A 13328-nucleotide genomic window follows, 5' to 3' on the forward strand; every position below is an offset into this window, starting at 1 on the left:
AAAACCCAAGACAACTGGGATGTCATTTGTCACTACATATCTACACATGTGTGTGTGTGAGAATGCAAGTGTGACTGTATTCCAGAGGAACAAGAAAGCTGTGCACTAATTCCTGTCTAATTGGAGTTAAAATTCTTATATTCTCTTGGAAAGTTGTAGAAAATTTCAAAGTTCTTAGGTGTCTGGTGCCAAATTTCATAAAATTGGAAAATTTTTAAGTAATAGTAGAAAACCCAGGCACATTTTATAATAAACTTAAAATTGGAGAAAGGGATAATATCAACACCTTCCATTTATTGATACCAGCCCCAATATCTGATAAAGTGAATATAACAAAATCATAGAATATTCTGTTTTAGCATTCCTTCTCATAGGTACAGGAACAATGTCAGCAAAACATTTTGAGGGAAGACAGTAAATGAGAGACTAGTGAGATAGTTTTAAAAATTTGTATTTCTATTATTGAGGAAGTAAGATCATATAAATGCAAAAAAGACAATTATCAGTTGGAAAAATCTGTCTTCCTGTTCAAGAGTTTTCTTAAAGCTCCTTTCATGTCTTTATTTCTCAAGCTATAAATGAAAGGGTTCAGCATGGGAGTGACCACTGTGTACATCATTGAAGCAATTATGTTATTGTCATTGGTACTGTTGGATGGTGGCAGAAAATAGAGACCAATAATTGCCCCATAATAGAGAGCCACCACTGAGAGGTGGGACCCACAAGTAGACAAGGCTTTGCAGATGCCCTTGGTTGAGGGAACCTGGAGGATGGTGAACCCAATACGGCCATAAGAAATGAGGATGCATAGAAATGGAAGCATAATGGCTGCCAATCCTGCTGTGAAGATTACCAATTGGTTGAGGGATGTGTCAGAGCAGGACAACTTGAGCAGGGCACCCAGGTCACAGAAGAAATGGGGAACAGTATGGTCAGCACAGAAGGAAAGCTGAGCTAGGAGGAGAGTGTGCAAAAGAGCACAAGCAGAAGCTATGACCCAGGACATACCTACCAGCATGGCACAAAGGCTCTGACTCATGATGATGGTGTAATGCAGAGGGTGACAGATGGCCACATACCTGTCATAGGCCATTGAAGTGATAAGGAAACTGTCCAAGTCAGCAAAGAATATGAAAAAGTATGTCTGTGAAACACACCCCTCATAGGTGATGGCTATGTGCTGGCTCTGCACTTTTGTTAACATCTTTGGGACAGTGACAGATGAAAAGGAAATGTCTGTGAAGGCCAAGTGGCTGAGGAAGAAGTACATGGGGGTGTGGAGGCGAGAGTCCAGCCTGATGAGCAGGATGATGAGCAAGTTCCCTAGCACTGTGGTCAGGTACATGGCCAGGAACAGGGTAAAAAAGACATTCTGCTGCTCTGGTCTAATAGGGAGCCCCAGAAGGAGGAACTCAAACACACTGCTCTGGTTTTTGAGCCTCATACTGTGTATCAGCTGGGGGCAGCTATTTCTGGGGAAGTTGAAAGAATAAGAAATGATTGTGACATATGATGACAGAGATGTTTGTTAAAGACTCAGGGAATGTCTTCCATTACATGTTTTTCTTTTACATCTTCCATGTTTTGCTGCAAATGTGGTGGAGGAAAAAAATTTAGATTTAGGTATGCAGCCGCTTTCTTTCCCAGTCTGATTCCAGTCTCTGTAAACAATAATAGTTACAGTCAACATTTACTAAGTGTTTTCCTTATATATGATTCTAACCATATGTGCATACTAACCCATTCAATCATTGTAAATAGATGGCCTAGGTACCTGCTGTTGTAATTTCTTCTCTACAGATGGAATGGTTGAAGAAAATATTCTTACAGCCACAGAAGTAAGACAGAGAGAAGAGGGTTTATGAACAAACTCCAAGTTTGTTCTCCTGAGGCAAAAATTTTTTTCTGGTGTCTGAAATCTAATGAACCTTCATAATTCTGCTTGGATGATTTCTTCACTTCTTTAAGTCCTGCTTGTCTATGCTTACAATTAGTATTTCTATGTTGGTCACTAGCTATGGTCTAGAATGTAGCACAGGCAATTAATTCATCTGTAATATCAAATATTTGATAAAACAGCTGTCACACCCAGTTAAAATCACTGTGGTAGCTTCAACAAAATGCTTGTAGCATGCATAGTTCAGCAGCTAGGCTTGACCTTCATAACAGTGGGCCCCACAAATTTCAAAGAACTACAATCAAAAATTCCAAAAGAAAAATGTAAAACAAATTCTAATATTTTAGTATCCCTAAAATAACCTAGAAGAGATTTATTTCCTAACATACATCAATATAAAAATCTTTATTTTTAAAGAAGAAAGTGTAGTGTATAAATGCACATTACAACTATAGTTACTATAAGAAACAAACAAAGATAAATACAAAAGTAAATCAGGGGCTGGAGAGATGGCTTGAGGGTTAAGAGCACTGGCTGCTCTTCCATAGGTCCCGGGTTCAATCCCCAGGAATGATATGGCAGCTCACAACTGTCTATAATTCCAGTTCCAGGATACACATGCAGGTAAAACATTAATGCACAGAAAAATAAATAAATCTTTTTTAAAAAAGCAAACCAGTAAAGCAGTGGAGGGAAAGATAGCATAAGCACAGATAGGCTTACAGTAAAGAATTTACAATGGATAAAAGCAGCATTATAGGTCAGTATGTAAATAAAGGACAGATTCCTTGGTGGGTGGTTCTCAGGCAGTTGTCTATCTGCAGCATACAGAAGGGGTATATCTACCTCACAACACATAAAAAACCCAGAGAGGTGAAAATGTTAGTTAGAGAAGCAAGATTTCAGAGAATCAGAGGCCCTGCCATTACTTTGTCAATTGGATTCAAAAGCAACCTGGATCCCTGGGCTATGTCTGAATGAAAGGAAGGGTGGAACTATGAGCCAACATAGTCCAGTTGGTGAAAAGTCATGTCAAAATAGAAAGTTCCAGTGACTGCATTGAAGTGGCCATCTGGTTTCACAAGCCATTTGGAAGCAAAGTCAGAATATGCACAAACATTCCCATTTAGTCTCCTGGAAACATGTTAGTGACAGAGACTTGTTACTTTGGCCTCAAGGCTGAGGCTTTCTACACAGATTCTCAAATCTAGGATCCAAATCAGAATTTTAACTGATTGTAGGAAATGAATAATAGAGCATTCTTTCTACTTCTTTCAATTCTTCAGACTATCTGAGTCAGTTTTTCTCCCTCAAGGAGACATGCAAAACCACACCTGTGTAGTGTAATTTCCATTGCAGCCTTGAGTTTTCCATATCCCAGCCCCATCTTCACTAGGAAGATGCTGTTATGCAAAATTCTTTCAGCAAAAGAAAACAATTTTAATGTTCCAAGTAAAGGTTAAGTTTAAAGGAAATATCCCTTAGAGAGAGACAGGCTTATGAACCAACCACATTGCTACCGAGATGGAATAGATGAAAATGGTACATTTGTAGGGCCAGGTTTGCATGGATGAACAATGGAAATGCCTTTCAAAAGTAAGCAGCAGAGTGGAGAGTGGCAGGGGTTATTGGAAAAATTAAAGTAGAGGCCACAGAGAGTAAGGACAAATTTACCATCTTCTTAGTTTGGCTCAGATGATTGCCACAGAACTGAGCTGTGGAAACAGGTGCACTAGTGATAAAATATAACAAACACTTAATTTTCACCAGGCTCTATTAAAGTTCTACTCACTTGTTATTCAAATCTCTACAGGCATTATAAGCCTCATTCCAGAAAGAACACTGGGACGTTTTCCTTTCACGATATTACAGCATTAGCCTGTAGTGAACCTATGGCTTGATCCCAGGACTGTGTGACTTCCCATAGAAATCCTTCAGCAACTGCATCCTCAAGTAAGATCACAATTGCTGCCTGATAGCACTCAAGACTTCCAGGAAATGTTCAGAGTCAAGGTTCAGTTAAATCTGTGAACTCAAAATTTGTGCCTTGATGATGGAATTAATAATACAAATAAATTAGTTTAGCAACCATTTATTAATTATATAGACTGTTGCATAATATAGACCAGCCTCTATGACATACAGTTTCTACCATAGCTTAACATGACTACAAAAAAGACATGAGGGCCAGAGAAATGGTCCAGAGGCTAAAAGCACTGGCTGCTCTTACAGAGTAACTGGGTTCAAGTTCTAGTATCTACATGGAGACTCACAACTGTCTGTAACTCTAGTTTCATGGGACACAACACCATTTTTCAGCCTCTTTGGGCACCAGGCGTGCAAGTAGTGCATAGACATACATGCAAGCAAAAGACCCACACACATAAAATAAAATACAAAAAAATTTGAGTACATGATTTTAGCTTAACCAATTGAAAACTAGGCTGAAAGTGTCTAAGTAATTTATCTAAGCCCATGTGCCATGAAAATGATGGGAGAGCATTTACTCCCAGACTACTCTAAGTACAAATTCATGCTCCCAACCATCATGCTTGATCCCTTCTAGAAAAGCATGCAGGGATATAATAGACTCCTCATTAATAAAGCCATTGGGTTGATACATTTCCCAAATTTTTAATAAGCCCACTGAGATAAACAGATAGTGTAAGATGTCCACTACCTGACTTATAATGATAGCTGACTGAAAACTGAAATTTCCTGATCAATCAATAAAATATTTATTTTATTTGTGTATGTGCATCTGTTTGTATGTATGTCACATAAACACAGTGCCTATGAGAGTAAGAAGAAGGTGTTCAGTTCCTGTGGAAGTGAAATTACAGGTGGCTGTGAGCTACCTGATGTGGGTTCTTGGAACCAAACTCTAGTCCTCTGGAAGATCAACAAGTGCTCTTACCTCTTACCTACAGAACTACCTCTCCAGCCTTTGGCCCAATTTTCTCAATGGGCTATCTAGTTTCCAGTAAGAAGGGAAAGTTTAAGACCAATATAAATCCAGTGGAAGTAATATGTAGCCAATAAGACAAATATGTGAAAAGTTGTAGTAAACGTATGTTGTAGAAAATTATATATAGGTATGTTTTAACTACTCACAAAAAGCAGATTATTAATTTTTGACATTCTTACAGCTTGGATTCAGACCAAATATTCAATAACAAGTGGGAAAAAGGTATAAAGTTTTACTAGACAAAAAATATAAGTTACAAAGAATTATTATTATGCTTACTGGAGTTACTTGAGATTCAGAACATTTTCCTTGTGCATTTATATTAGTCATCTGCAAGATTTTATAACTGACTATTAACACACTCACATGTGTTTTAAATTTAAATTTAAATGTAAGTAGAGTTACAAATGGTTATGATCTGAACCACTGATCTATCTCTCTACCACCAACTTCTTCCCTAGACCTTTAGGACCAGCTATAGAAAACACACAGACTGAATGTACCAGGCTCTGCTGACTCTCCATGGGAGACCTTGCCTTGGAGGATGTGGGAATGGGAGTGGGTTGGGGGAAAAGGCTGGGGGTAGGAGGAGGGAGGACAGGGGAATCTGTCGTTGGTATGTAAAATAAATAGACAATCTGTAAATAAAAATTTTATTTAAAAATTAAATTAAATTAAAAAAACACAGACACACACACACACAGAGAGAGAGAGAGAGAGAGAGAGAGAGAGAGAGAGAGAGAGAGAGAGAGAGAGAGATGTTCTTGGATAAAACGCTACAAATACTGCCCTTACCAAGCTCAGGGAGAGATACTCAAATATTGCTGGTTCCATGAACTTGTTATCCATGTTCCTCAAAAAGACTTAAAGTCAGACAGAGAGAGAAGTCATAATACCATGCCTAACTTGAAGAAGAGCCAAACTTTCTGCTTCACCAGCTCCAAGGCAGTAAGAAAAGAATTCCTCTTTATCAGTGAGGTTGTAAACCTAGGAGACACAGTTTCTGGTTAGAGACAATTAGGGAGTCATCACTGTATCCTTAATATTCCCCGTGGACACAACATTTGCTAGATACAAAAACAGCCAGCTCCTTTGGGAGCACATATATGTATTTGTAATCATTTTTAGATTCATTCACTTATTAAAATTTTTATAACCATATGCTTATTTACACATCATAACAATGAGATGGGTAATATTTGTCCAGCTTTACTGAGCTTGAGAATGGCTCAAAAAATTCTCAAGTGAGTTCAAATCCAGATGCATCAACTTCAAACTGAAAGTGTAGGTGCATTTATACCGTGATATCTCCCTTATAAAAGTGGGCTTTGTTGCCTATGGGATTCTTCCTTCCTACACTCAGTTTGGAACTGAGAGGAAAGCTGCTACTAGTCATGGGAGAACACAAATGCGTGCCAAGGAATAGAATCTTTTCTTACTACAGAAAGATGAATATATGTAAAGACTATTTTTTAACCTTTTATCTTTAACATATTTTAATGATGTATATAATATTACTATACTTTTAGAAATTTTTACATAAGCCCCGTCACCAAGACAACCATCCCCTGCAACACCAGTGAGCACCAGAGCCATAAGCACATACTGGACCAATTGGGAACAGGTAAGGCCCCATTTCCAGACTGGGCAGACTAGGTCTCTAGCCCCTAGGCCCCAGGGGGTACATTCTATGCCCCTCTACCCAGCCATTGGAGCCCCAGGGACTGGGCAGCAGCCTCTTCCCCCACTGCCTTACCAAAACAACCATCCCCTGCAGCACCAGTGACCACCAGAGCCATAAGCCCACTCTGTAGTGATTGGAAACAGTGACAACCTGAGTCATAAGCCCACTCTGCACCAATTGAGAATAGCTGCTCCCTGAGACAGAGCCCACTAGCTCCAATTGGATTAAGAACTGCTCCCTGACACACGAGTCCATCAGCAATGATTGGACCAAGAGCTCCCATTGGACCAAGAGTATCAATAGACCAAGAGAGGCTCCCTCAGACACAGAAATAGCTTGCACTGAGTAGAGGAAGAGATGGGTATATGCCAGTGCAAAAATACAGTCAACAACATAAAGACCAACATGGCACACAAAGAACCTAGTCATTCTACACCAGCAAGACCTGAATATCCCAACACAGAAAAAGGAGAAGTAATCAACCATAAAAATGACTATAAGAAGATGATAGAGACTTCTAAAGAGGAAATGAAAAATTCCCTAAAAGAAATCTAGGAAAAGACAAATGAAAAATTGAAAGAAATCAATAAATCCCTTTTAAAAAGCCAAGAAAAAGCAATTAAACAGGTGAAGGAAACAGTTCAAGATTTGAAAAATGAAATAGAGGCAATAAAAAACACACAAACTGAGGGAATGATGGAAATGGAAAATCTGAGTAAATGGACAGGAACTACAGATGGAAGCACAATCAACAGAATGCAAGAGATGGAAGAGAGAATATCTGGCATTGAAGATACCATTGAGGAAATAGATTCATCAGTCAAAGAAAATGCTAACACCAACAAAGTCACACTACCTCAGAATAAAAGGCTGGGAAAAGACTTTCCAATCAAATGGACTTAAGAAGCAAGCTGGTGTAGCTTTCCTAATATCTAATAAAATAGACTTCAAACTAAAATGAATCGAAGGAAACCAGGAAGGACATTACATATTTATCACAGGAAGATCCACCAAGATGAAGTCTTAATTCTAAACATTTATGATACCAATAAAAGGGCATACACATTTGTAAATGAAACATTACTAAAGCTTATATTGCATATCAAAACCTATATACTAGGAGTGGGAGATTTCAACACATCACACTCACCAATGGACAGGTCTGCCAGACAGAAACGTAATAAAGAAATAAGAGACCTAACAGAAGTTATGACTCAAATGGACTTAATAGATATCTACAGAAGATTCCACCCTAACACAAAAGAATATACCTTCTTTTCAGCACCCCATGGAATCTTCTCTAAAACTGACCACATGCTTGGTCACAAAGCAAATCTCAACAGATAAAAAAAATGTATTAACCTTCTATATTTTATTGGACCACCATGGATTAAAGTTAGATTTTAACAACAACAAAAATTACAGAAAACCTACAATCTCATGGAAACTGAATAATGCCCAATTGAATCACCAATGGTTCAAGAAAGAAATAAAGAGAGAAATTAAGGATTTCCTAAAATTCAATGTAAATGAAAATAGAACACACCCAAAATTATGGGACACCATGAAAACAGTGCTCAGAGGAAAATTCACAGCACTAAATGCCCACATAAAGAAGATGGCGAAATCTCACACCAGTGACTTAACAGCACTCCTGAAAGCTCTAGACCAAGAAGAAGCAAACTCACCTGGGAGGAATAGATGCCAGGAAATAATCAAATTGAGGGCTGAAATCAATAAAATACTAACTAAGAGAACAATATAAAGAATCAATGAAACAAAGAGTTGGTTCTTTGAAAAAAATCAACAAGATAGACAAACCCTTATCTGAATTACCCAAAAAGCAGAGAGAGAGAGAGCATCCAAATTAACAAAATCAGAAATGAAAAGGGAGACATAACAATGGACAATGAGGAAATCCAGATAATCATCAGGTCATGCTTCAAAAACCTCTACTCCACAAAATTGGAAAGTCTGAAAGAAACAGATGATTTTCTGGATAAGTACCAGACACCAAAATTAAATCAAGACCAGATAAACCATTTAAATAGACCAATAACCCCTAAGGAAATAAAAACAGTCATTAAAAGCCTCTGAACCAAAAAAGGCCATGACCAGATGGTTTCAGCACAGAATTCTACCAGATTTTCAAAGAAGAGCTGATACCAATACTCTTCAAATTGTTCCACACAATAGAAACAAAAGGAACATTACCGAATTCTTTTATGAGGCTACAGTCACCCTGATACCCAAACCACACAAAGATGCAGCAAAGAAAGAGAATTACAGACCATTCTCCCTCATGAACACTGATGCAAAATATTTAATAAAATATTGGCTAACCGAATCCAGGAACACATCAAAAAAATTGTCCACCATGACCAAGTAGGCTTCATCCCAGGGATGCAAGAATGGTTCAACATACAAAAATCAGTCAATGTAATACACCATATAAACAAACTCAAAGAAAAAAACCACATGCTCATTTCACTGGATGCTGTAAAAGCCCTTGACAAAATCCAACACCCCTTCATGATAAAGGTTCTAGAAGAGATCAGGAATACAAGGAACATACCTAAACACAATAAAGGCAATTTACAGCAAGCCAACAGCCAACATCAAGTTAAATGGAGAGAAACTCAAAGTGATTCCACTAAAATCAGGAACAAGACAAGGCTGTCCACTCTCCCTATACTTATTCAACATAGTACTTGAAGTTCTAGCTAGAGCAATAAGACAATAAGAGAAGATCAAGGGGATACAAATTGGAAAAGAAGAAGTCAAACTTTCACTATTTGCAGATGATATGGTAGTATACATATAAGACAACAAGAGAAGATCAAGGAGATACAAATTGGAAAGGAAGAAGTCAAACTTTCACTATTTGCAGATGATATGGTAGTATGGTAGGCAAAGACCTGCATGATAAAAACTTTAAGTCTCTGAAGAAAGAAGAACAAACATAGTATGTACTCACACATAAGTGTATACTACATGTGAGGGAAGGGATGGCCAGACTGCAACCCACAGCTCCAGAGTGGCTAGTTAACAGGGAAATACCCTAGGAAGGACACATGGACGACCCAGCAAAGGAGAAGTGGATGAGACCTACATGAGCAGACTGGGTGTGGGGTGGTGGTGGAGGGTGAGGTGTGGGGGATGAGAACATAGGGAAATGGGAGGGTTGAGCTGGAACAGGGACAGAGTGGGAGGGCAAGGAAGGAGATACCATGATAGATGAGGACATCATGGGAATAGGAAGAGGCAGGGCACTGAGGAGGCTGTCAGAAATTCACAAGGTTGACCCCCACCTTGACCTGCTGGCACTGGTCCCGAGGGTGCCTGAACTGGCCTACTCTGGTGTCTGGTCTAGCGAATAACTTAACTGTCATCATAGAGCCTTTGTCCAGTGGCTGATGGAGGCAGATGTAGAGATCCATGGCCAGGCACCAGGCTGAGCTCCGGGAATCCAATTGATGAGAGAGAGGAGGGATTCTGCAGGAGAGGGACATCGAGATCATGATGGGAGGATGTGCAGAGATGACTGGCCACACTAGTGGAAGCCCATGAACTGTGGAACCTGGAGCACAACTGCAGTGGCATATGTAGTATAGAGATGAGGCTAAGACCATAGAAAGTCAATGGAGAGCTGGAGGTGTGGAAATTTCCCAGGATCAGCTTCTTGGAGAAGGCCAATACATTGAAATACAAAGACAATGTTCATATTATAAACAAACCTTAATTCTATGCCACATGGCAGCCATGAATTCATGGGACAGAATTGAGGAAGCAGGAAAGAAAATTGAGTCATTCACGAAAGTTATATGGGGCCTGAAAGAATCCTTCATGGATTTCTTACAAGGTTGTCTTCAGCAGTAAGTAAATTGAATGGTCCTGAATTCAGAAGTTAGACAGATAATTATTGAATCTTTGGCTTTTGAGAACGTGAATATAGCATGCAAAAGAAAAATCAGGCCATTAAAGGCAAGATCTGCACCCTTGGAGAATTGGATCAGGGACACAATGTTGATTATCATGACTATGATGATACATCAATAGGAGAAGCAATTTCAAAAGGTTTGAGGAATGTCAGATGCTTTGGGTGTGGAAAGCAAGGTCATTTGAGAAGAGAATGTAAACACGGTATCTCTAGAAAGAATGTTTATTCCAGAAACAGCAACAGAATGCTCCTCCCTTCTGGAGTATGCAGAAGATGTGGTAAGGGTAAGCATTTGACCAATGAATGTAGATCAACAAGCAACAGACAAGGTAATCCTTAGCCTTTGTCCTCTGGAAACTCCAAGAGGGGCCTCATGCAGGCCCCCACAGCAAATCCAGTTCAGATCTTTTCTGCCAACATAGAAGAAACCACTACTCAGAGCAATTAAATAACCAAATGTCTATTGGAATAAACCAGGTTGCTCGGGGTGATAGAGCAGCTGAGGCAGAGAGAATAGAAAAATCAAGAGAAGCCATAAAGCAAAATTTTGGCAAAGTTCTATAAATAAACAAAGATCAAAATTAAAAATACGAATAATTGATGTTTTGTTGCATGGTTTAGTAGACACAGGTGCAGACATAACAATAATTGCACCAGAATTTTGGCATTCAACTTGGCCTCTTCAGGAGGTAAATGTTCAGCTGTTATGGATTGGAACATTATCTCATGTGAAACAGAGTACAAGATGGCTTGAATGTATAAATCCAGAAGGACAGAGAGGAAAATTAAAGCCATATGTGGCTAATATAGCTATGAATTTATGGGGCTGTGATCTATTACAGCAATGGAATATTCAGATTAACATTCTTCCAACCTGAGAAACAAATCATAAACTAACGCATGTTTCTAAGAGAAATATTAGAAGGTATTATTCTAATGAGTGGTCACCAGCCATCCAGATTGTACAAGAACAGGACACAACAACTGATGATCTTTCAAAGACACCAAAAGCTCTACTTTTAAAATGGTTAACAGATAAGCCTGTATGGGTTCAGCAATGGCCTTTAACAACAGAGAAACTCCAGGCTTTAGAAGAGCTGGTAGAAGAACAGTTAAATGCTCAGCATATTGAAGAATCAACCAGCCCTTGGAATTCTCCTGTATTTGTTATTTAAAAGAAATCTAGTAAATGGAGAATGGTAACTGCCCTAAGAGCAATTAACAAAGTTATTCAGCCAATGAGCTCTACAATCTGGAATTCCTTTGCCTACTCTGTTACCAAAAGACCTCTTATAGTTATTGATTTAAAAGACTTTTTTTCAATACCCTTACAAGAAAACGACAGAGAAAAATTTGCCTTCATGGTGCCTACTTATAATAATTCTCAACCAGTTAAGAGATATCAACAGAGGGTCCTCCCACAGAGAATGTTGAATAGCCCAACCTTGTGTCAATATTTTGTACAACAGCCATTGGAAGTGATACATAAACAATTTCCTAAACATATAATTTGTCATTATATGGATGATATTTTTATTAGCTGACTCAAATGCAGATACTTTAGAAAGAATGTTTGAAGAAGTAAAGACAATTTTGCTTTGTTGGGGATTACAAATTGCTCCTGAAAAGATACAAAGAGGAGATTCTATTAATTATTTAGTATATAAAACAGGTCTACAAAAATTAAACCCCAAAAGATGCAAATTAGGAGAGATTGATTACTGACTCTTAATGACTTTCAAAGATTATTCGGAGACATTTCCCACCTACAAACTATTGATGGGGCAAAAAATGATGAATTCAGTAATCTGTTCAAAACATTAGAAGGTGATAAGGACTTAAATAGTCCAAGATAATTATCACCTGAAGCTGAGAAAGAATTGGCCTTGGTAGAAAAGAAGGTATAGGAAGGACACATGGATCATGTCAAGCCAAAGCTAGATTGCATTTTGATTATTTTACTCTCTAGCATTCTTCTACAGGAATTTTAATGCTGAGGGAAGATATTATATTGGAATGGATATTTCTACCAAATAAACATAGTAAAAAATTGAAAACTCATGTGGAAAAGATCTCTGACTTGATTTTAAAAGGAAAATTGACACTTTATCAATTAGCAGGAATAGACCCAGCAGAAATTGTCATACCATTAGTAAGGAGGACATTGAAAAATTATGGGCATAAAGTGAACCTTGGTAAAGAGCTTGTAGTAATCTTTTGGGAGAGATTAATATCAAATATCCCAAAAGCAATAGAATTAAACTTATAAAGAGCAAACAAACAAGGAAAGGCAGGTTACAAATGAGAAAATTTAAGTAAAGTGGTTCAAAGTCCTTAAAATTCAGTTCAAAAATCAGAATTATATACTATTCTGTTGGTATTAATGGATTTTTCAGAACCTTTCAATATAGTTACTGACTCTCAGTATGCTGAAAGAGTGGTATTACATATTGAGACTGCAGAATTATCTCTGATGAGTCAGTATTAGCTTCACTATTTATTCAGTTACAAGATATAATCAGGAATAGAAAGCATACCTTATGTATAACTCACATTTGATCCCATATGCACCTGCCAGACCCTCTAGCACAAGGCAATGATGAGATTGATAAATTACTGATAGGAAATGTGCTGGAGACCTCAGAATTTCATAAAAAACATCATGTCACTAGTAAAGGTTTAAAAAGCGATTTTTCCATAACCTGGCAACAAGCCCAGGAAATTGTAAGGAAATGTCCTACTTGTTCCTTTTATAATCAGACTCCATTACCAGCAGAATGTAACCCAAAGGGTACTCAGAGGAATGAAATCTGGCAGATGGATTTGTTTCACTTTGCAG

General features: G+C 38.2%; 1 protein-coding gene across 1 annotated transcript; it reads right to left on the reverse strand.

The window, feature by feature from the left end:
- Positions 1 to 502: 502 nt before the first annotated feature.
- LOC131907990 (olfactory receptor 1J1) lies at positions 503 to 1444 on the reverse strand. The gene has a single exon (XM_059259063.1). The coding sequence runs from the start codon at positions 1442 to 1444 to the stop codon at positions 503 to 505; it is 942 nt and encodes a 313-aa protein (XP_059115046.1).
- Between the last annotated feature and the right edge of the window lie 11884 nt (positions 1445 to 13328).

The sequence above is a fragment of the Peromyscus eremicus genome, chromosome 4 (genome assembly GCF_949786415.1).
Source record: "Peromyscus eremicus chromosome 4, PerEre_H2_v1, whole genome shotgun sequence".
In the NCBI taxonomy this organism is placed as follows: Eukaryota; Metazoa; Chordata; class Mammalia; order Rodentia; family Cricetidae; genus Peromyscus; species Peromyscus eremicus.